At 46.6% G+C, this 23,788-nt stretch overlaps 1 protein-coding gene across 1 annotated transcript in view; it reads right to left on the reverse strand.

Moving 5' to 3' along the window:
* The window catches only part of LOC310779124 (uncharacterized protein), a 50,659-nt gene extending 28,277 nt beyond the window's left edge, over nucleotides 1-22,382 (reverse strand). The window contains exons 1-3 of the mRNA XM_083639624.1: nucleotides 22,252-22,382; nucleotides 12,328-12,423; nucleotides 10,455-10,598 (exon numbers count right to left, since the gene is read on the reverse strand). Of these exons, the coding sequence (XP_083495750.1) occupies nucleotides 10,455-10,598; nucleotides 12,328-12,385 (202 nt within the window). The 5' untranslated portion in view covers nucleotides 12,386-12,423; nucleotides 22,252-22,382. The remainder of the gene's footprint in view (nucleotides 1-10,454; nucleotides 10,599-12,327; nucleotides 12,424-22,251) is intronic.
* Nucleotides 22,383-23,788: the final 1,406 nt, after the last annotated feature.

A 23,788-nucleotide genomic window follows, 5' to 3' on the forward strand; every position in this document is an offset into this window, starting at 1 on the left:
GTTGAGAGCTTTGATGAAGCTTTTGCGATTCTGGTCATATTTATGCTGCGTGTTTCAAAGTGTGTTCCATCCGTAATCTATTATGCAAGTTTGCAATCCCGCACTGCCAGCAATCAGCGCGAAAACGAAAGCGTTTTCGCCAATCCATTTTCATGAGAATGGCTTCGTCACACTGCTTTTTGCTTGCCTTCCTCCTTCCTTGTCGCCACTTAGTGGGTCGGTGGAATGGGTTGTACACGTTGTACACGTCCAATACTTATATAAGAGATGTAAAAGGGTTAGATGCACATCCCACCGTCAAAAAATAAAAATCGATTCTGACGACGTGTTAACACGTCGTTGGCAGTCAACAGCTGGATTCTGAAAACGTGTTAACACGTCGTTGGCAGTGAACGTGTTAAGTGAGGGGTGGAGAAAACGCCCAAGCAGCAGAACATGCTGATCAGCTCGTGTACAAGTGTCACAGAGACATTCCAAAGCCACCTACCAAAGCAGAACGCTTCATGGATTAGATCCGGTGGGGTTTGAAAGCTCGATGCTGCTACTAAGTATCTCTTTTATCCCAATTCTGTGCCAGTGATTTTTTTTCTCGAAAATGCCAAGAAGGCGGCCTTCTGTGTTTTTCCGACCAGAGGGGAACTGTGGACTATGATGGCTGGGCGCAAGAGCAGAAAGCACATAATGATTGGTATATTTAGGGGTCCACGCACTGTGTCACATCCTTCTCATCCCTTCCGATTATTGTTTTACTTCGTTTCGAACTCAAGCTCTCACTAGTGCCTACAACGCTGCGACGCAGCCCTATGGAACACTGTCATTTTGCTCCAAAATTACTTTTCATTAAAACCGACCAGCCACCCGTAGGTGGCGTGGTACCCCCTGGGGCTGACACGGATCCACGTGACTACGTCACGTCCTGTCAGCCCAGGGATAATCACTTACGTTTTCTTCCAGCCGCTGAGAAGACGTGTTTTCTAAAAGCTCCGTGGTTAACTTTGAGTTAGTTCTCTTACATAGCTTTAGATACTAGGCTCGTTCCGGCTGATTTGCCCACCTCAAGAGGTTTGCGTGGACGGGATAAAGCAGGCTTCGGGGACCCGACCCTGTACCCTTCACCCTGCGGCGTCGGAACAAGTCATCTAAAAGCTAAGAGTATCTTCCTTAGTTAACTGTTTATTGCTACCGCCGTGTAGTTCTGCTGCTACCGCCGTGTAGTGGTTATTGCTGCTGCTGTGTAGCTTTGCTTCGCTCCCCTGGCTGGGGCAGCGTTTTCGTTTGAGGGCCGAATTAGGTCCGCGCTCAAAACTGTTAAGCTAGGTTGCATACATGCTGTTAGCTTACAGTGTAGCACTAGAGCAATAGGCTAGCCAGCCTGGTTTTTGCGGATTAGCTAGCGTGCACCCGTGTCGTTAGCGTCCGTTTGCTTGTTTTAGGCGCCGGCTATATTGTCAGAGCGCGCACGTTACTCCAGGAGTAACGTTAAATAGATAGTTAGCGAGTTGCTCAGTGCAGCTAGCTTGGACTAGCTTGTAGCACTCCAGCTATCTGGCTGCGTCCCCAGACAGGGTAACGACTACCTCTGTGTAGGGCGCGCTGTAAGCGAGAGTAGTAGCTAGAAGCCATGCTCTTCAGTTAGCTAGATAGCTAGCTTGCTCCCGTGCAGCCAGTATCTAGTGTTGTGTAGCATTCCAGCTATCTTACCGTTGCAGGCTTTAGCTTGCACGGTAACCCCGTTATTCCTGTTAGCAGAATGAGGGGGGGACAGCTAGGTGCTGTATTAGCTGTGAGGCTACGCTGGCCGGTTACGACCGGCACAATTCATTTAATGTGTGCATGGAGGGCAGGAGCACGCCGCACAGGCGTTGCTGGGACCTACATAAATGATAGTGTAGCTTTTACTGGCGTCGGCCCCGAAGGGGGCACTCTGAGATATTAGCTGGGCGATTACGCTAGCTAGGTGAGCTCGCCCCGCACGTTGTGTGGGCCGCTTCTCTCAGTACTTACGCCATCTTAGCCAGCTTGCTTGTCTGCTAAGTGTTGCTTGCCTCGTGCAAATAGCATCTACTAGATTGCAACTCCCTCTGAGGAGTTTCTTCTGAGATTGACTAGCTTCGCGGGCCGCGGGCCTCTGCTTGCGGTCACGCTTGCTTCCCCGTGTTACTCAGGGTAGAGACTCGCTGCACCGGCTTGTGCGCAGGCTTGTGTTAGCGCACGCTTGTCTCTCAGTGCTTATGCTAGCTTAGCTAGTGGCTTCCACGCCTGTTCTCTCGGGTTAACAGGTTGTGAGTATTGGTGCCTCCCCTTCGGGATGGGCTATTGCCGCTTACGTTACCATTGCACGCGCACGTTCGCTAGCCTCCGGGTTGCTTACTGTCTAGCCTGTGCTTCTTGCTAGCCTGCTAGCTTGCTTAAGCAGTACTCCCGCTAATAGGGTGCGCCCTGCGGGAGCTTGCTATTAGTGATGAGCTTCCTGCTTCCTCTTGCTACTGAGCAGGGAAAGTCAGGGAGGGGATTGGCCGTGTGTAAAACTACTTTGGCCGAGTATGAATCGGCACGTTAAGTGCGTGTTCTGCCTTGGGCACGAGCACGCTGCACAGGCGCCTTGAACCCTCGGTCTTGTCCGCAGCTAAGCTCTTGAGAGCTGACCAAGGTCCGCTCTCAAAGGAGTGTGAAAGCTAGCTTGCCTTGCATACGTGCAGATAGCAATATTTAGTACTGTTTAGCACAGAGTAGGGGTGTCACGATACACTCAGTTCACGATACGATACGTATCACGATACTGGGTTCACGATAACGATACGATACGATACGATTTTAACAATATTTTTTTAAACTTGAATAATGACAATATATGACTGGAAAAGTAGTATTTTATTTGAAATGCACAAATACAAAACATGCTGTTGTGGGAAATTGTTATTACAATAACAACTAGAAAAAACATGAGATTGGAGATAAGGCTTATCTTGAAATAGAATGAGTTACACCGTCACTTAGATTTACTTTGAACTAAAAGGTTTCTCAGCAGTATAAATTCTCATTATGCATCTTCAGTTTTTCTTCAAACTCAAACAACAAGACTTTTCTTAGTCTATTTTTTATGCATCTTCAATTTTTCCTGTCAAGTAAACAGTTTTGCCAGAAACTCAATTGAATGGTTTCTCTCCTGTATAACTTCTCATGTGTCTCTTCAGAGACTTGTTCAACTGAACTACTTTCCACACATTGAACTTCAACAAACAAAGACGTTTCTTTGTCTATTTTTGGGGGAAAAAAAAAAAAAAAAGTTTTTTTTTTTTTTTTTTTTTTTTCACGATATGAGATTTCATCTCAACGATACATATCGTGACGTTTTACTATCGCGAAATTTCGTGGGACGATATATTGTGACACCCCTAGCACAGAGCGATAGTATTTTGCAGATAGCTGGCGTGCACCCGTGCAGCTAGTATCTGTGTGCTAAGTACATTGGGCGCGAGCTACCTCCGCTACAATAGACGTACCGCTCCTGGCTGGCGCTAAGCGTCCAGCAGGGCTTACAGCTCGCCAAGGTCTGGGCTCAGTGCCAGCCTTTGGCTTGTAGCTCTAAGGACAAGCCCACCGCCCTTGGTGCCCAAGGCCCGGGGTGGTTGGGAGCTCTCCATGGGTCGCACTCCCTTGTTGGGGCGCCCCCTGCAAGTGCAGGGAGCCTGGCAGGGGGCACAGCGCACCTTGGTCCATGGCCACGGCCTGGCCTCGGTTGGCAGCGCCCAGGTCAAGCCCACCGGTTGGCTCACCAAAGCTGGGCTTAGTTCCAGCCTGCGGCTTGTAGCTTTAGACCCACCGTCCTCGGTGCCCAAGGCCCGAGTTCGGTCGGGAGCTCGCCCAGGGTCTCATACCCATCATCAAGGCTCGCCTTGGTCCATGGCTACGGCCTGGCCTCGGCTAGAGGCTCCTAGGACAGCCCACCATCAATGGCACCGACGGCTCATTGCTGGTCGGGAGCTCGCCTGGGGGCCGCACTGTCGGACAGCTCCACGTGCGGCCGGTCTCGAGAAAGAACGTTACCTCCGCAGTCCCCCCAGCCTGCGAAAGGCGCATGGCAGGGGGAAGGGGGGGGGGGGGGTTACTTCGATACAACAGCGCGTCAGTAGGCGGAGCTTGCGTAAGAAGTTCTCCCCCAGCATGCACAGCTTCTACGGAACTGTCCATGCGGCGGGGGGGGTGTAGCCTCTCACGTCCCGCCCCCCCATCAGGGCACCGGATCAAAAGGTCCAGGTGCCCAGCAATATGCTCATGACGGGTTCCGCTCCTTTGGCCACAAGAGACCATCTTGTCCAACAGGCTCGATGCCTGGGAGCATCTATGTTCCCCGTCCCCATTACGGCGCACCCTCCAGAGGGGATACGCTCTACAGTTTGCCAGGCCCACACCCACGTTCGACGGGACCCCCGATCTGGCCGTGGAGGCCATAAACATACTCCACAAGGAGGTTATTCGTTCCTCGCCAAAGGGGCGATTCGCTCGGTTCCCAAGGCAGATGTGCGCTTGGGTTTTCTACCACAGGTACTTTATCGTGACCAAGAAGGACGGCTCCATGCGTCCAAAATTGGACCTTCGGCGTCTCAACAAGACGCTGAGGAAGTCCCGTTCCGAATGCTCTCTTCCCCGCCTGTTCAACGAGTTGAGACAGGGGGATTTCTTACTTCCGGGGATCTGGAAGGTGCGTTCTTCCACGTCCACATGGTCAGGAGACACAGGAAATACCTGCGGTTCTCCTTCCTGGGGAAGGCTTACGAGTTCTGTGTCTTGCCATTCGGCATGTCTTTGAGCCCGCGAACCCTCACGGTGTGCGTGGAGTCAGCCTTGGCTCCCCTCCGCGCGAGGGGGATCCGCGTCTTCCTATATCTCGACGACGTTCTCTTAGCGACCGACTCGAGGGTCCGTGCTACGGAACATACCAAGGTGGTGACCGATCACCGGCAAACCTTAGGGTTTTTGGTGAACTGGCAGAAGAGTTGCCTCGTCCCAGCGCAGGCGGCGACCTTCCTGGGGCTCGAGCTAGACTTCCTGCGAGCCTTTCGCCAGAGCGACAGGCTCGCAAGGTTCGGTCAGCAAGCCAAGGACGTTAGGTCTGTGCCCTCGGTGTCAGTGCATCAGTGCACAGTGATGTTGGGCCTGATGGCCTCAGCAGTGCATGTGCTCCCGCTAGGGAGGCTACACATGCTCTCGTGGTCCAAATATGGTTCTCAGGCTTCGCCTGGACTCGGCCGGGGACCGTCATCGCAGGGTTCCTCTGACAGGTCAGGCCTGGCAGGCGCTGGCTATATGGGCGGACCCCCGTTACCTCTCGAGAGGTACTCGGTGGGGCCCTCTCCCGCTCAGGATGGTGATTCGCACAGACGCCTCCCTCTGGGGAGGGGGTGCGATTTGCTGGCATTTTTCGGCTGGGGAGGCTCAGGAGCTTCACCACATAAACGTGCTAGAGCTGAAGGCGATTCGCCGGGCTCTGCTTCAGAACAAGCCCACCATCAATGGCGCCGTGGGCCCATTGTTGGTTGGGAGCTCTCTTGGGGACCGCACTGCCGGACAAGTCCGCGTGCGGCCAGACTCGAAAGAGAACGTTGCCTCCGCAGTCCCCCCGGCCTGCGGAGGTAACACTTCCAGCGGCTCACACATGGGCACCATGTGCTGATTCGCTTGGACAATAGGGCAGCGATCGCCCACCTGAACAAACAGGGCGGTGTGCGGTCGGGGGCGCTGAACCATAGCGGGGATTCACCTGTGGGTGTATCCCCGTCTCCTTTCAGTGTCAGCGGTCTATCTGCCGGGACGGCGGAGTTACGACCGGCCTGCTGTCTCGAGGCAATCCCCGTTATCCTCCACCCTCGGGTGATGGAACAGGTTTGGGCCAGGTTTGGTCGCGCCTGCGTCAATCTCTCGCATCGCGGCGCGCGACACACTGCCCACTGTGGTTCTCGATCCAGGAGGACAGCCCCCGTTAGGTCATGACGCGCTAAAAGCGCACGCGTGGCCGAGGGAGGGGCTCTATGCGTTTCCCCCGACCCCCCTGATCCGTCAGGTGTTGGACAGGGTGAGGGAACAGCGCCTCCGGCTCGTTTTAGTCTGTTTTGGCCCAGGCAGACATGGTTTGCGGACCTGGTCTCCCTGGCGCAAGATCCGCCCTGGGCGTTGCCGGTACGGGCCGATCTCCTATCCCAGGCGGAGGGGGAGGTGTTCCACCCCTCCCCAGGCAGGTGGAAGCTAGCGGTCTGGCTCCTGAACCGGACCAGTTGCTAGCCCAGGGCTTGCCTGATAATGTGGGATGCACTATGCAGCAAGTAAGGGCGTGGATCCAGTGAACTGCAGTGTGCGACCAGTTCTCTGTTTCCTTCAGAGCCTGCTTGACGCGGGTCAGTCCCCGCAGTCGCTTAAGGTGTACGTAGCCGCGATATCTGCTTGCCATATGGGAATTGAAGGGAGCCCCGTGGGGGCGTACCCTTTGGTCTTGCGCTTCATGAAGGGGGCGCGTAAACTGCGCCCGCCGTCGCGGTGCGTTTTTTCCCAAATCGGACCTGGTTACGGTGCTGGACGGGCTAACGGGTCATCCGTTTGAGCCCTTGGACTCCGCCGATTTAAGGGTTCTGTCTTTAAAGACCGCGCTGCTGCTGGCCTTGTCGTCAGGAAAGAGAGTTGGTGACCTGATTGCCCTCTCGGTGCAGCAGGCCTCTGTGGTTTTGCGAATGATGGGCGCAGGGTTACGTTGCGACCTAACCCGGCTTACCAACCTAAGAATATTAATGTCAGCTTTAGGTCTATGGTCATAGACTTATCAGCATTCTGTCCCCCGCCGTTCAGTTCGGGTGAGGAGTGACGCTTGCACATGCTGTGCCCAGTAAGGGCGCTCTCGGCCTATGTGGCCAGGACGCGTTCATTACGCACTCCAAACCAGTTGTTGGTCTGCTTGGGCAGAAGGCCCAGGGTGGCCTCCTTTCCAAGGATCGCTTATCACACTGGATAGTGGAGGCGATCGCTTTGGCATACTCTGCCGTGGGTAAGATACCTCCGGAGGGTATTAAGGCGCATTCTACGCGGGGTGTTGCGACATCCTCTGCGTTGTTGCGCGGTGTTCAGGGGAGGACATGTGTGCCGCGGCCTCATGGTCCTCTCATTACACTTTTGTTTGGTACTACAGTCTCGACGTGTCCGGTTCGCAATTCGCGCATGCGGTGCTGTCGGTGGCAAGAAAGTAGTATCGTTGCCACTCTAATATGTCAGACGGTCAGGCATGAACGTTGCCATATGGCTGTGGTTCACCGGTGCCTTTCGGGTCGCCCTGTGGGGTGCTCCCGGCAGCAAGGTCGGTTGAATTAAGGCACTAGTGAGAGCTTGAGTTCGAAACGAAGTAAAACGTTAGGGTTGTGCTACAACCCAGGTTTTACGAGTGAGAACGAGAGCTCTCACTACCCAGCCTTGCTGTGTCGATGCGTCACGGGGTGCGTCGGATCTCAGCGGGCTGGAAGAAATTAGAGTGATTATCCCTGGGCTGACAGGACGTGACGTAGTCACGTGGATCCGTGTCAGCCCCAGGGGGTACCACGCCACCTACGGGTGGCTGGTCGGTTTTAATGAAAAGTAATTTTGGAGCAAAATGACAGTCTTCCATAGGGCTGCGTCGCAGCGTTGTAGGCACTAGTGAGAGCTCTCGTTCTCACTCGTAAAACCTGGGTTGTAGCACAACCCTAACGTTTTTGGTCAATGACAATAAATACATGTTCTTGCCAGCCAACAGGTCCCTCTGTATGTTTTTTTTATTATCGATGATGACTTTGTGTGTTGTGTACGGCTTGGGTTGTGTACCTGTGTTTGTAGGTGTCATTTTGATATGAATTTGGCTAAAACAGTTTGTGTTTGTTATTTACAATTATGTTGACAGGAGAGCTGAGCAGGTGGTGACATGAAAGAGAATATACTGAATAATGACATCACAACAGTATAATCCTAATGTTGATTTAGAATGATATATTACTCTAAATATGGCTAAAAAAGGGGGGGGAAAACCCTCACATTTTTTTCGGCGGCGCCCGAATCCGCCTCCCCTTGCTGGACCTCCCCTATTTCGAAATCCTGAATACGGGCCTGATTATGCTTGTGTGTTTAATTAATGCCAACTAGTTCAGATATGTTAAGAGCTTTGGAATTAAAGGGACACTCCACTGAAAAACAATGATGATTTATTTTGCAGACATTTTGAGCAGCATATCATTTTAACTCATTGAGTGCCAATGACGACTAAAGTCGTCTATTCAAATAGTAACGTAGAGTGCCAATGACGACTAAAGTCGTCAATTGCGTTTTTTGACGGTGGGACGTGGATCAAAGCCTGATGCATCTCCTGTAAAAATATAGGGGATGTTGTTGAAGGTGTATAAGCTACTGTATTTTACGGACCCATTAGGTGGCGACAGTGCTCTCCAGATTAGAGAAAGCTGAGGAAAAAAACAGAGAAGAAGCCGTGGGCACACGGAAACCGATGCATGCTGTAACGTTAGCTGTGCCTGTGAACAGCAGCCAATCTGCTCCCACAATTGAGCCGCCTTTCTGTCTGTTGCGATAGCCCCTCCACATGATTAGTTGCCAGAAAAGGAGCACCCGACACCAGCGTCTTTCTGAAAAGATAAATTATTCTCAGCTGGAAGCGCTGGGAGATGGCGACAAAAATGGCCGAGCGCTGTGAAAATAGGCTGGGTGCAGCCAGCGCACTTTGAAACGTGCAGCGGAAAATTCAGAGCAGAGAGCCACCAGAGACACTCCCACGGAGGAGGGGTTTGCAGTTGAGGGGGGTGGGGCACGCAGGGCACCATACAACACCGACCCAGACAGCAGGCTCGATGGACAGATTGGCAAACACAAGCTAGAATATCTGATGCCCACCAGCAGTAAATCAAGACCAGCAAGAAGGTGTAGGGTCTGCGCACGCCAACGCCAGCGCTGCTGGTTGCAGCTAAAAAATATTATTTTGCCATCAAAATTCCTTTGTTTTATTGAAGGAAATTATTTTTGAGGTGTCACTACATCAGAAAATATTAGCTTCAGAGTCAGTGATGTGCTTGAAATGCTTCATTTCACAAAAGGCTCATTATCTCAGCTTCTAGTTTGAAACGTCTGTTTTTGCTGAAACAAACCTATATTCTACTGCTGATAACTAAAGAACGGAAAATGATATCAATAATTTTTTTTTTGCTAATGATACAAGATAGTCTCATCGTTCTTTGGGCGTGTTCAGTGTTTACATAATATCACACAATATTCTGTAGGTCTTGAGAAATCACTGAAAACGCTCTGAAAGGGCTGGCACTGGGAGCATCCGTTTTCCAAAAGTGGCTGGCACTCAATGAGTTAAACTACTGACATCCGTAAGAACATGTGAATCCTATGATAAAATTGGCTAGGTGGACCGGTGGGCCGGCCGTGGGCAGTGACAATTCGCGTGACGTTTTGTGATGTTGGCCGGGGCCACGATGCCAGGCCACCCCCCCCCCCTCCCACACACACACACACACAGGCCCCCCCCACACACAGACACCCCCCACCCCCACGCACAATCAACCCCCACCCCCCTATACACACAGACACCACCCCCCCACACACACACATAGAGTGCCACCTTCTACAAAACACAAAAAGCGGTTTATCTCGAGAACTGTTGGTTGGATCAACTTCAAACTCGGGGAGGGCGCTTAGGGGGACCTGACGGAGTTCCGTGCTGAATTTCCTGCAGTTCGGAATAGAGCCACCTACTGGCAACACAAAAATCGGTTTATCTCGAGAACCATTCGATCGACAACAAACTGGGGGAGCGCCCTGTTGGGACCCCGACGACCCCGAGTGCAGTGATGCATTTCATGCAATTTGGACACGTGCATATCAATATCCACACCGATTACAATATCCATACTGATACCGATACCGATGTCAACACTGGGATCGATACCGGTATTGATACCCGATACCACAGCCATCCGATACCTATGCCAACCTTCAAAATAAAATCCCAGAACACACACAGCACAATACAAAACACACACAACACAATACAAAAACAGGAAAACAGGTAAAAAACAAAACACATTATTCTCCTGCAAGTCAAACCATGGATGGTAACTTTATGTGACCGAGTCCCGGAGCCAAAGGCAATAGGTGAGGGAAACGTAATGGGGTTACTGACCTGCATTTCTTTGGACTGGTACTTATATCTTGATAAAAGCCAGACAGACACAGATAAAAACATCACCACCTTCCAACTTCATTGGCAGATGTAAAAATAAAATAAAATAAACATGAAACTTTCAAGTCTGTAATGCTGCACGTTTTTCCTGTAAGATTGTTTTCACACATACTTCTAGCCTGAGTGATAACAATGATTATAGGAAAGAAACTGAAGTTAGCAGAAGAACTAACTGTGATGTTCTCACCTCTCACAGCCAGCCAGCTCTCTGGAGAATCACTGAGGTTAGAGATACGACACTTGTAGAGGCCTTCATCAGATTTAGAAACATGATGGATGGTCATCTGTCCTGTAGAGCCGGTCCTGACGAAGCCATCTTTATAGAAATCAGCTGGGAGGGTGGAGGCAAGGTTATTATCCTAAATGAAGACCAATGTTTTCTCAGTAAAGAGTAGTAACGAATTATTACTAATGATATTGCAGTAATAATATTACCATTACCCCAAGATAAAACAACTTGTTACATGGTTACTTTTATTTTGATTCCGTTCCGTGATTGCGACGTGCCGCAAAACGGCATGCAGTCGGCGTTCACGTGACCAAACAAGCTCCAAGCACCATGGCATTTAACGTTAAAACAACAAATGTATGAGGTCACCGCATTAGCTTTAGCTTGGGGGCAGAGCCTGTGCCAATGGGGGAAATGTTTGAATTTAGCAGCTGGATATTTTATTTGGATATTTGATTTTGTCATGAGGAAAGGTGACAAGAACATCAAAGCCAAATGTAACCTGTGACCAGGTACCAAGACTCCTTCCACTTACAAAAAAAAACAACCTCAAACCTCCCAACACATGCACCTAACATTAACATTATGACTTATGAGGACAGCACAACATGAAGCTCATGGACCAACGTTACCACCAAAGGTAAGCACAGAAACAGTAAAACTGTTCAAATACAGAGAAATAGTGTGGGAGTCCACCCGCTATGCTGACCACCCGCAGTGCCGACACCTCACAATGCCGACAGCCCAACACATTTCTCGCTCCCAACTCGTCAATAGTCCGACGTTAGGTTTAGGCATGGGGGGTGGGAGAGGTTAGGGTTAGGGTCTGGTTAGCACTTGTAAAAGTCTGAACAGTTTAAGTGTCTCAGGGCTACCACATTGTGACTATTTACTCCAGCCCAAAAAGCACAAACACATTTGAGTCTGTTTGGGAGCAAAACAAAGAAATAAAAGTATTCGCTTCAAGTATTTTCAGAAAGTAACTGTATTGAGAATACCACCAATTTAAATTTGAACCGTAATGCAATACAGTTACTCTTTAAATACTGTATGCTGAATACATGTATTCCTAAGACATCTCTTGGTAACATGTCATGCTAGCCTGTTGGGAATGGTGCTAAATAACGTTCTAAAGTTAGGCAAAATTTTGGAGAAGATCCACATTGCGGAATGTATTCGGATGAAGGGGCAGGGTGGGCACTCGAGGACATGCGGACGGGCACGCACTCCTTCAACGCTCACAGCGTCCCAGGTGGGAATCGAACCGAGGACCTTCTAGCTGTGAGGCGAGAGTGCTACCACTGCGCCACCGTGCCCCCCCACATTTTTAAATGGTATGCTATTTTCTTGTTGAGTGTTTATTACACAATACTTTTTCTGACGTTTTTGAATCTAACCCCTGACAAATACCCCATATTACAAAAAAGATGACACTAAAATGAATAAAAACTAAGCCCAGACACAGTGGAAACGAATCCGATGCGGAAGCCTCACATTGGGGAGGCAGTTTCACACCAGCTGTGTCGCGTCCATCTCGCGTCCTGCAGCGAGTTTCCACGTCTGGTCTATTTTTGACGCGAGCCGCGTGCAGCGCGGTACTCAGTCAGTACTGCCGCGGAGCGAAACAGAGCGCTTCTGGTATGAATGGCCAGGCTCCTGCTCGACGCTTCCATGACATGCTGCGTCGCTTCCATTTCCAGTTTATCTGTGTCGTAAGCATTTAAAAAAAACTAAAAACTAAACGTAACTATTTAAAATCTAAATAAAACTAAACTGGAATTGAAAACAGAAAGTTAAAAAAAACGAATGAAAAATGCAAAACTATAATAACCTGGGAAGTTGGAGGGAGTCCCGGTTGTACAGTTCATAGTCACATTGTCTCCCTCCATCACAGGAAGGACAGGAATCTCCAGGATCACAGCACCACCTGAACACAGAGACAAACTACATGATTTTATTGATTTACACACAGTTTTATCAACACTAGGCTACTGCTGGTGATCTCATAATATCCTTTTTAACATAGATAGATAGATAGATAGATATATAGATAGATAGATAGAGACATACCTACATACAAACAAACAAACAAACAAACAAACAAACAAACAAACATACATCCTGCGATCGGTCGATAGTGTTACATTACCGGAGCGTCTAGGTTTATAAGTTATTTAGTTATTTAGCGTTTGCTAGGCTCGTTAAACTCGTTAAATGATATGTGTCCAGAGGAGACAGAGTATAAAAAGACATAGATAAGACAAACAATAAACTGCTTTCCACATTCCAGAAACAATCGAGAGGTGGTATATGGTGTCGTCTGATGATATGGAAGAGCGAGGTCAACGGTGGGTCCCCCTGAGAAGGCGGCTCGGACGCGGCAGCAGGGCCCTGAATAGCCCTGTCTAGGCGCATCCAGAACGGTTATCTATCCCTCTGCCTTTAGGTCAGCTGAGGGGGGGGAGAGGGGTCCAAGAACTGGAATAGAACGGATTGATAAGACAGACCAGATAGGTCACTAGCTTCGACTAGCGACACAGAGTTAGCAAGTGGGCTGTGAGTTTGCCCGAGTAGATGGTTCGGAATGAATGTCCATTGAGTTCTCTGCACTCTCCAGAGCCACAGACTGAACTGTCTTCTGTATGGACCAACTGTCCTATGAGCTCCAAAGGCTCTGAGCTAGCTGGCTCTGCCAAAGACAGCAACCATTTATAGGTCTCTGCATACACCCGTGGGTGCGCGCACCTGGTGACGTCACCCGACGTCAATATATCAATATGTCCATAAAGCATAACTGCATATCAAAACCATCACCATAAACCAAACTTATTTCTGTACAGTGAAAACCAGTTCATAAAGGGATTAAGAAAGGATACAAAAGAGAGAAGGAGAGTTTAGTAACAATAAATCGATCGATCAATCCACCCAGTTGCTAGAATAAGATGTCGGCATTGTACATTTCTGGAATCCACAGAAATGTAAAACATTTCTGCACCAAAATATGTTGCATATCACATCTGTAGATATGTAAGGAATAATGTACAGCGAGCTGATCATTATTGGAAAATAACCCCCGACAGGGTGGGTGTGGGCCTGATCATCCTGTGGGGGATTACTTTTAAATAATGACTGGCTCGCTGTACAGTATCCCACTTATTACACGGCTACTTATTAAAGAAATCAATTATTTGACATGGAATAGCCTATATAACAACAACGCTTTTATTGATTTGAAAATGAAAATCATTGCTTCCGAATTGTCTGTTTCCTTTTTGCCGGATCTTTGAAGTTGACACACCACGGGGTCCCCGGTCCCGGGGGAACAATTAAGCTAAAGTTACATTGGCTAACCAGCAGCTTGGACATGCTGCTAACACACCAACCGGGTAGAAACAACAACATACCTGAATTCGTCTGAGATGTTTCTAACGAAAAAAACAATAGTATCCAAGAGAGAGGTGGTACCTTGCCATTTTAACATTGACTGTTGCTACCTAACGTTAACCATTTTTTTTGACTGTTGTTAAAGCACCTCCACCAAAGATCTTACATTGATAAGAACCGGAGGCTAATAGGTTGTTCCACTGCAACGTCACCAGGGCACCAGCACTGTCAAAAAACCACAAGAGCCTCTTGCCTTCAATTCTTTGTCTGCGCTATAGCCATGGATGTACAGTTTAATAAGTACTGGATAGTGAATAGGACACGCCCACCCATTCATTCGGATAGAGGCTGCTCAGTGGCGCATGCTCGGGGGGGGGGGGGGGGTTGGGACTCTTCCTGGTTTGTACCTCCATGGACCGCAAGGCACTGAGAAGGGTGAGGCGTGCGGCCCAGCACGTGACAGGATGTGAGCTGCCCAAACTGCAGGAACTGTACCATCAGCGGTGCATCAGGAAGTCCCGGAAGATCATCAAGGACACGACCCACCCGTACAACAACCTGTTTTCCCTCAGGGAGAAGATATAGGGTCCCGAAAGCACGCACAAACCGATAGTTTATTTTCGCAGGCGACGAGACTCCTCAATAAGTAACACACCTGTATTATTGTCATTTGCACACCATTTGACAGTATTTTGATAAAAAAAGAAAAAGCTCCACAGGCGGGGTTGATAGCAGGGTTTCTTTCGCCTGCGGGGGAATAGGCTCTATTCCCGGGTACAGCTGGGTAAGGAGCCGACTAGTCTTCTCACAGACCCAGCTTGTATGTGGTCAAATTATACAAGAATTACGGGGGTTTATATGCATAATGAACACATCTTTATTGCTGTTGGAAGTGTATGTCTAACAAGCTAACAGGCCTGTTTAGTATATACCTGCATGGAAATTTTACATTAGCATAACTATGCTACAATGAGCTCTAATGTTTACGTTAACCGTGAGTAATAACGTTTTTGTTTCCTCAGGGTGACTGACGACGAGAGAGGACTAGGACCGCACTAGGCCAGCTAGCTGCTGACGGGTCAGGATTGATCAGAGGATTTTATTGTCATCATAATAAACTTGAAAGATAGCTTTCAAATATATCTGTGCATCTTCTCATCATCGCTTACATGTTGTCTTTTCTCTCATCTCAAAATTGTTTAATTGCCACATGACCTGTGCGGTAAAATAGCCGATAGCCTATATTGTTTCAATTGTTGAGTCCAAAGTCTTCTACCTGGCTATTTGTTGAGTGCCCTATTATGACTTATATAAATATAGATGATCCTACTGGGATCTAGTGAGCTGATAATGTGCTAATTGCTTTTACGCAGTGTTTGCTTTTTAATGGTTAGATGTCACCAAGTTTTATTGTGAGGTTTTACTGCGTTTCGAACTTCGGATTCTCACACTATGCCAAGCTGCTCCCAGCAGCGACCCAGCTGGAAAATGTCCATTTCTCTAGAAATTGACCACTATAAAACCAACCATTACATCCAACAACGTGATGGCGTTGGCTATGATGTGGCCACCCCTCCGCCCCCGTGGCTCTAGCCCAGCCTTTCTCTTTTTGAAGCCTATGCGGAAATTGCATTCTTTCAAATGGCCAGTGGGGGGCGCAGTATGTTTAGCACTCCCCAGGAACATCCATTCAACTCTATGGGAAACGAGCCAACTTCTCTCTCGGTCTAAATCTTAAATAAACACTTTCCAAATGAGTTTATGGTCTGAAAAAACAAAAGTATTTTTCATGCTCTAACGTCCTCCGTTTTCGAAATTATAGCCCCATTTCGAGGAAAATAGGCGATATACTTCGGATAATGAGAACAGTAATACTTCCGCCCATTAGAGGCAGCAATGTGCCGCAATTCATCTAGTCTGCTGAAAGTACACGAATAAGAAATTTGTTAAGAAACCTAGCAAACAATGCTCACATAGCAAGTCAGTTTAGCAAATTATCAGAAAATAGCGTTACTTTATGATATTTTAATAATGTTAGTAGACACATGTAACTGTATAATTAGCATACATTTAACGTGACGCTGATAACATGACGGACCATTTAACGTTATCTAACGGTATGTAAAGTAACGTTAGCGTTAAATGGTCTGCCCATGTTATACAGTAAGCGTCATAAGGTTATGTTAACGTGACATAACATCACAAGTTTTTGCAGACTTGAATGCTGTTGGTCGTTTGTTCAATTTGCTCTTCTGTATAGGTATTGGACATTTAAAGATAATACACACTTGTCTTGAGGCATCCGCCAAGCTCAGCAATTTAATGTCATCCTTATTTGAAAACATACTTTATCGGATCAATAGAACTCAACATAGCCTAAGATCTTGCACGAATATGTCTTCTGGTAAATTAGGCATATATAGATAATCCACCAAGCAACACTTGACACAAATATAGGTAACCATTTCACAGCAGTCCTGCCCACCATGGTGGAAAAGGAACCATTCTTAAAGGAGAATTCTCTGACCAACTCTGACCTGCCCCGGATGGGCTTAGGGGGCTCTATCGTTGCATCGGCCTATAAACTGCGCTTGGTGCCAGGCGCAGCCCAGATTAGTGGGTGTGGACCAGCGCACTCGATATCTTGTTGTCTGCGCTACACGCGGCCTTAAGCATTATAACCACGCCTTTTAAGCGTAAAATTATGTACTATCTGCTCATTGGGGAAGTGCAGTAAACGAATCACATGCTTCACTTTTCACGGGGATATAAACAAAGTGTTCTGTGACGCTATATATTCCGGTATACCTCTCTACTCTACTTCATAATGTCTACCATTAGCACGACCAGATCCGAACCCGAGCTGAACCCTGGCTGTCTTACAACCAGCCAGGCCCTGGTGACCGACTGCTTTACAACCAACCAGGTCACGAGTGGTATTTCAACCGTGTCCGAGGACCGACATCTCGGTCCCCATCTCCATCTCTGTGATTCTGACCGATCACGGCCCGTGAGCCCTCATCTACGATCCAGCACACTTCACGAGGCAAGCCCAAAAGCTTCGCCCCCAGCAAGCGCGCTTCGCTACAGGCTATTATTCCATATTATTCTCAAACCAATCTAACTGCAGTTTAAATACTGCAAGCATGTAAATACGCTACACTATAGCAAGATCAAAGTGAAAAGAATGTTCTAAACGCATCAGCTAGAAAAAAATAGTGTATCCCTATGATGAAATTAGAGTGGTGAAAGTTTGTCCAGAATGATATCGTTTCTCTCCCCTGCTGCACAGGTAGGATGATGCACATCAATATAGCCTACATTATGTAAAGTCATTGCAGAAATGTGTTTTTATTGTAAAACTAAATGTGAAGTAGGGCCAATTTATTGGAGCAGACATGACAGTATAGCACATGACAGTAGAACCGCGTTACGCTGTCACTTCTCTAAATCTCTAAATCTATGTTTGGCCAGAATGATCTCGTTTTCTCTCGCCTTCACTGCACAGGTAGGACAGGGCCGGCGCCAGAATGAAATGACTGAGGGGGCGGTTATAACTTGGGAGGGGGCTGATTTTTTTTCCCCATTTTTTTTTTTTTTTTTTTTAATATGATATTTTTATATCGTAAAACATAGGTTATATACCCGCTATGCCTATTTCTGGACTTTTTAACCATAATAACCTCTGAAAAGCACAATAACAACAAAAGAAAGACTACTATTCAAAAAAAAAAAAAAAAAACATTTATTTCAACGGCAGCAGATTAAGGCATTAATAGAGCTGAGCTTTGCATAACGTGAAATGCGGGACCTGTCTGGAGCACTCTGAAAAGTCATAGAATAAACAATTGCTGCAAAAATCGACAAAAAACTAAACAAAATAATAGGTGTGAGGAGGCAGTGAACCGGATCCGTGTGTGGACTTTTTGTTTTTGTAAATAAACTGTGTTACAATTTACTCTCTAGTAAATTGACTTATTTAATGGTTAAAACGAAACTTCTCACCACACCAGTCAGTGCCAGGTTCATTAAATTAAAGAAATAAAGTGATCAGTGTTGTCTCCATCTTTCTGCTCATGGCATGCTGTGTGCTTGGGTGCAGCTGATTTGTCTCTCTCTCTATGTGTGTGTGTGTGTGTGTGTGTGTGTGTGTGTGTGTTTGTGTGTGTTTTAATCACGTCATGATCACTACAACATGCAGTGAGGTTCAAATTTAATAAATAGCTACATCTCTGACACCTTGTGACAACCAAAGCATAGCAAATAGCGCTTCCCTGCCAATTCTGAAACAACAGAGCTATGTTTATAGGGGGTAGCCTACATCAACTTAAACTGATCAAATTTGATGAAGACTGCAGAAACAGCAGCTGAAACATGTCAGGTACAAACATTGTCTAACTGGCCTTTATAGATGAACTATTCAAAAAAAAAAAAAAAAAAAAAAATTCAAGTGAGGGGGCAGAAAATTGAACTGAGGGTGCAAAGCCCCCTGGCACCCCCTCGTGACGCCGGGCCTGAGGTAGGATGATGCAATAGCCTCTGAATGTCACAGGCTCAAAATTGTCATGTTATACTATGTATGGTATAACAACTTATTTTTTCTGAGAGAGAGAGAGAACCGGCGAACTTTTTTTCAAGCAGTCGTATTGTGCCTGTCAGACTGATGAGCAAGAGAGAGGGAGTGACACAGAGAGAAGGGACAGAGGAGAGGCAGAGGAGCGCTCCGCGCAACCAGCGCACTGAATAGGCCTGGTTTTCAAAAGCGCAAAGCGCTAAATTAACGCCAGGAGGGAAGATATCATTAGGCCGGTATTTAAGGCTGAAACGCCCATTCTCGCCCATTCTGGGACTGCGCCACGCCTATTTCGCCTAAAGCGCATTTCGGGGCCTAAAGCCATGTTGATATCTTCCCGAGGCAGGCGCAAGGCACGTTTTTTTGCGTTTAAGGCCAGTTTTTGCGCCCAAGGCTTGTGGGAGAATAGGGCCCACAGTGCTTATGTTCTTCTTCTGTGGTTTCTTCTTCTTCTTCTGTTACCTAACAGAAGCGCTTCTCACTGCTTCTTCTGAAGCACATCGGGGGCAGGTCAGAGTTGACTCGCTGTGTTGTTGTTAGCTTAGCAGCCTAGCTTGGCATATAGATATGATCTGATGTCAAGATTATGGACGATTCAATTCAATTGCCGCTCGTGAATAAGGCCACAAGGCAACAACAAACAGCAGCGGGAGATAAGGCGGGAGGTGTTATCTGTGATGGACACTCGGACAGCAAACAGAGCAGGCTGTCGGCACTCGGCAGCACAGGAGGTTAGTTAGATCGCTAATTAATATTCTCATAATTATATAACAACCATAATGAACTGCGATGTGACAGAAAATGTGTTATTTACAGATTGCATGCAGCTTGCCCCGTTTGCACCCGTTATAGCCTGTTTGAGGATGCTACTCCGAGCTCAATATCTTCTGTGGGCATCCAAATGAAACCAAAGTTATTTGGGTGAGTAAAACATAATATTTTAAGCTGGAAATAAGGTCTGTGGTGTAAAAAACCGGAATTCTCCTTTAAAGCTTGAATTATATCGAAATATATGTTGCATGGTGTAGCTGTAGTGTCTGTTAATCATTACTCATGTCAATTGTTATTACTAATGCATTCATAAATGCTATTCCACTATGGGAAGGAGTTTAGTTATAGCTGGTTAGTTAAGTGGGTTAGGTGGACACAGGACACACACAGGCCAGACAAGGTTAAGGAATGTGGATGACTGAGAGTGGGGTGTGAAGGAAGGATGTTATAAAAGCCAAACATTTGGAGACACACACACAGAACAGACTGACTTCTAAGGGAAATAGGAGAACGCACACACTCTCTTGCACTTACATGCACACGCGTTGGTTTGATCTGAGGGAAGTGAATGAGGCAGAGGATGTTTAGAGTTATAAAGAGCTGTATATTGCCATCGTTGGGACAGCTGGGGCAGCTGAGGGGTCAGAGCTTGCTGCTTATGTTATTGCAATATCCTAGGTTGAACAATTGATGATCAGCAATATTCTCACAGTATGTTAACACCATTATAAGCTCAGGAGAGCAGAAAATTATATAACGAGCCATGCACATGGGAATTAAAACGTAGCATTAATTTTCACAAATCATTTGACCAGGGGACAATGTGCCACTGTTGTGTTTTGCTGTTCATGCTCCACCATGGTACTCCGGCAGCCATCCCTTGAAGAAACAACCGATACCGTGTTATATTAATCACTATAACATTAACGCCACCAAATTTCAGTTACAGTATAGCAACGGTGCTCGCCACCTTGCTCACATGTTTACGTTAGCACACGATGCTAATCGAGCTAGCGTTAGCTTACAAACATGAGCATCACTCAAACAGTCCAACATAGCAGAGCACCAAGTGCGCGATCAAATCCACCTCAGTTATAAAGTTTAGAGTTTGCCCATAGATATAATAAGTATAATAGCAGTTTACCTTGTGAAGGCTAAGCAGCAGCTAGCAGGCTGGAGACTCACACCAGGCTCACACATAGGGCTCACACCACACCATGGTCTCTTGGCCAGCCCCGGACAAGACAGTGGTCGGCTGGCTGGACTGCTACTCGCCTATACTTTCGGGCTAAAAGTTATTATATTTGTTTTCCTGGACCATTTCACCACTGCAACCAGCCAGCCAGCGAGCAAGCTAGCAACCAGAAGCGAACAACAAGACAAATTCGGAAACTACCCGGGCAGCCGCTAGGGGCAGCCGCCCCCTCTCCCCATACTTCCGTGTAGAATTAATCCATTCAACCAATCAACGATGAGCAGGAAACGGGAGATTCAAGCCTCACTTTCCCCTATCAAATCCCAATCAGCTCAGTAATCCAGATCTTATCAATGCTCTAGCCACGTCCGCGGCATAGCCAACATAGCCGTCACTTTCTGCTTTTCCAGTGAGCCCTCAACAACTGTCTCAGACAATTGCTAGCATAGTTAGCTCTTAGCTAGTTGCTACTCCCATCTCATCGGTTCCACAAACCAGCACGAGAACAGCAAATGGTGTACTCCCCCCTTTCCCACTCATGTGAAAAAAATTATAATCATGTGATCATTAGGTAATGCCAGAGCGCTAATAGAAGAGTTGCATCTCTGTTCACGTTTTTAGCAAGGATTAGGCAGGGCTGTCTGTTTGTGATGTACTTTTGAAAGGGTCAGATGTTTAAAGAATCAAATTGTATATTATCAGCTATATTTTATTCATTAAATGTAGCATGAGCTCCCTGGGACAATGCAAAGCATTATGGGTAATTGCTACTGTGGCTAATGCTAGTGGCTAACGTTAGTTATGTTACATGGCAGTAAAACGCCACTGAATGACCAAATTGATCTAACTTTTAATTATTTTGTGTAACGCTGTTTCCATACAGACAACCAGCATTGGTTAGGTGTTTATAACGTGGCTATATTCATAATGTACTCTGTCTCTGATACACTCTCATATAAACTTTTTCCTCTATGGAGGAAAAGTGTCATCGCCGTATCCGGTTTATAATTCCGGTCTGAACACAGCCAAAGAGTATAGTGAAACATGAGGAGATGCTCTTCTGCTTCTTTCCTTGTTTTTTTTTTTCAAATCAAACAGAATGCCGTTTTGGAGGCATTGGATTCGGGGTGGATAGTTTGAGGTCGGCGCCAATTTTGATCCAATCAGAGAAAAGTTGACATTTTCTAAGAAACGGAAGGTCCAATCGCGACCCCCTTAAAAAACCATATGTATTTTTTCACCCCGAATCCAATGCCATCCCTGCGTCTCTACGAGATATGGTTGCGGAGATACGTCCACCCTGCATGCAGGACTATAGGAGAGAGATAGAGGACAGTGGGGGGTTGGGGGTTTCAAGTCACTGACCAAACACTGTATTTCAGTGATTGCTGTCAGAATATATATATATATATATTTAACACTTATTTGAACACAAAAACATCACTGAATGCAACTTTAACAAGTTGTTTTACTTGCCTAAAACATAACCAAAGTTGTTTTATTTGTGTTTAACATTGGAGGCAGCAAGGTATTCAAATTAACTGCTGTTTTGTTTCAAATTTATGTTGAGATTGCCACGTTTTAAAAACGAATTTTGTCAACGTTTTGTTTGAAATTAATGTTGATATTGTACATTTCCATGGATTCCTGAAATGTACAATGTCTACACTTTATTCTGACAATTGGGTTGGATAGATAGATCTCACTAATACAATAAGGCAGCTGGTGGCATTGCGCTCATGTCAGAAATGTGTGTGCAAAGTGCACAATATTCAGTATTGATAATGAATAGAGTTATTTATTCATAATGAGTGAATGTTGTATGGTCTTACCAGTGACAGTGATGTTGACGGCATTGCTGGCGTCTCCCTCTCTAGGCTCACACCAGTAAACTCCACTGTCCCAGAGGGCTGCGGAAGTTATAATGCAGGAAGAACCGGTTTGTTTTCCCCACCATTCAGCTGCTCCACCACACTCAGACGTCTCTCCTCTGGTCCTCCTCCTCACTCTCCGTCCAACAGAGCTTTCCTCCTCCTCACAGCTCAGAGAGACAGACTCGCCATCAAAAAACTGAGATCTACTGGGACTCACAGTCAGAGAGGCTGTTTGGGGGGAGCAGCAGGATGATAATTAGTGATGATCATTTCCATTTTGGACTAAACTAAACGACCCTTAAGCATGACAAAAAAAGTCTGAAAAACAAAGTCTAAGCCTTTGTTCACACAATTTTTTTATTTTAGATTTTATTTAACCTTTATTTATACAGGGGAGGCCCTTGAGAGCACGCTCTCATTTTCAAGAGAGCCCTGTTACAATAAGAACAATTACAGTAGTTGCATATTTACAGACAACAGGTCAAACAAACAGGATAGGAGGTAAAAGTACATCAATCAAAACAAGAGCATTGATTGTGCAGGGTACCCTCGAGAAATACTCTCAAAGATTCTAAGGAGACTAATTGGTCCAGTTTTAAAGTGTTCTGGAGCGTGTTCCATTTGTCAGGGGCATAAGAGGAAAAGGCAGTCCTTGCTAGTTCAGTCGTCACACGTGGAACAAACAGTCTGATGTGTGATTGAGAACGTGTTTGATAACAAGTGTCGCTCAGAGTGATGAGCGAGGACAGGTAGGAAGGAAGCTTCCCAATCAGGGCTTTATGAATGAATAAAAGACAGTGTTGCTTCCTTCGAGCCATCAGAGAGGTCCAGCCCACCTTTTCAAATAAAATACATTGATAATAAATCTATCACCGGTTATAATGTCATGGTCCACTGTGTCAAATGCCTTTGAAAGGCCGACAAACAGCAGCACAATGTTGACGATCATCAATGCAATTCACAATATTGTTTAAAACAAGAGATGTTGCCGTTACCGTGCTGTGTCCTGGCCTGAACCCAGATTGTTGAGTTTGGAGAATGTTATAAGCCTCAAGGAAAGCTCGCAACTGCTCGTTTGCCAAGGTTTAAAGAACCTTGGCTAAACAGCACAATTTAGCAATGGGACGGTAATTATTCAATTCTGTCGGGTCGCCCCCTTTAAACAGAGGCAAGACCTGAGCAGTCTTCCACATATGGGCAAGCGGGGAAGAAAGCAAATGAGCACTAAAGTGCAAGAGATTCAATACAGTTCAATATCATCCTTTCCCCTTGATTTTCTAGTATTCAGTTTATAAAGTGCCTTAAAGACATCGTGATCGCTAACCAGACTGAACGAAAATCTATCTGTAAAATAGACAAAATGTTGGTTAAATATGTCACACATCTCAGATTTATTCAGAAATTACATTATTCTCAGCTCTAATCTGAGGAGGGAGAGCGGAAGTGGGCCGGCCTGGTTTTTAGTGATTTATAGTTTTCCAAAAACCAGCTGTGT

Source organism: Poromitra crassiceps (assembly GCF_964638095.1).
Source record: "Poromitra crassiceps genome assembly, chromosome: 7".
In the NCBI taxonomy this organism is placed as follows: Eukaryota; Metazoa; Chordata; class Actinopteri; order Beryciformes; family Melamphaidae; genus Poromitra; species Poromitra crassiceps.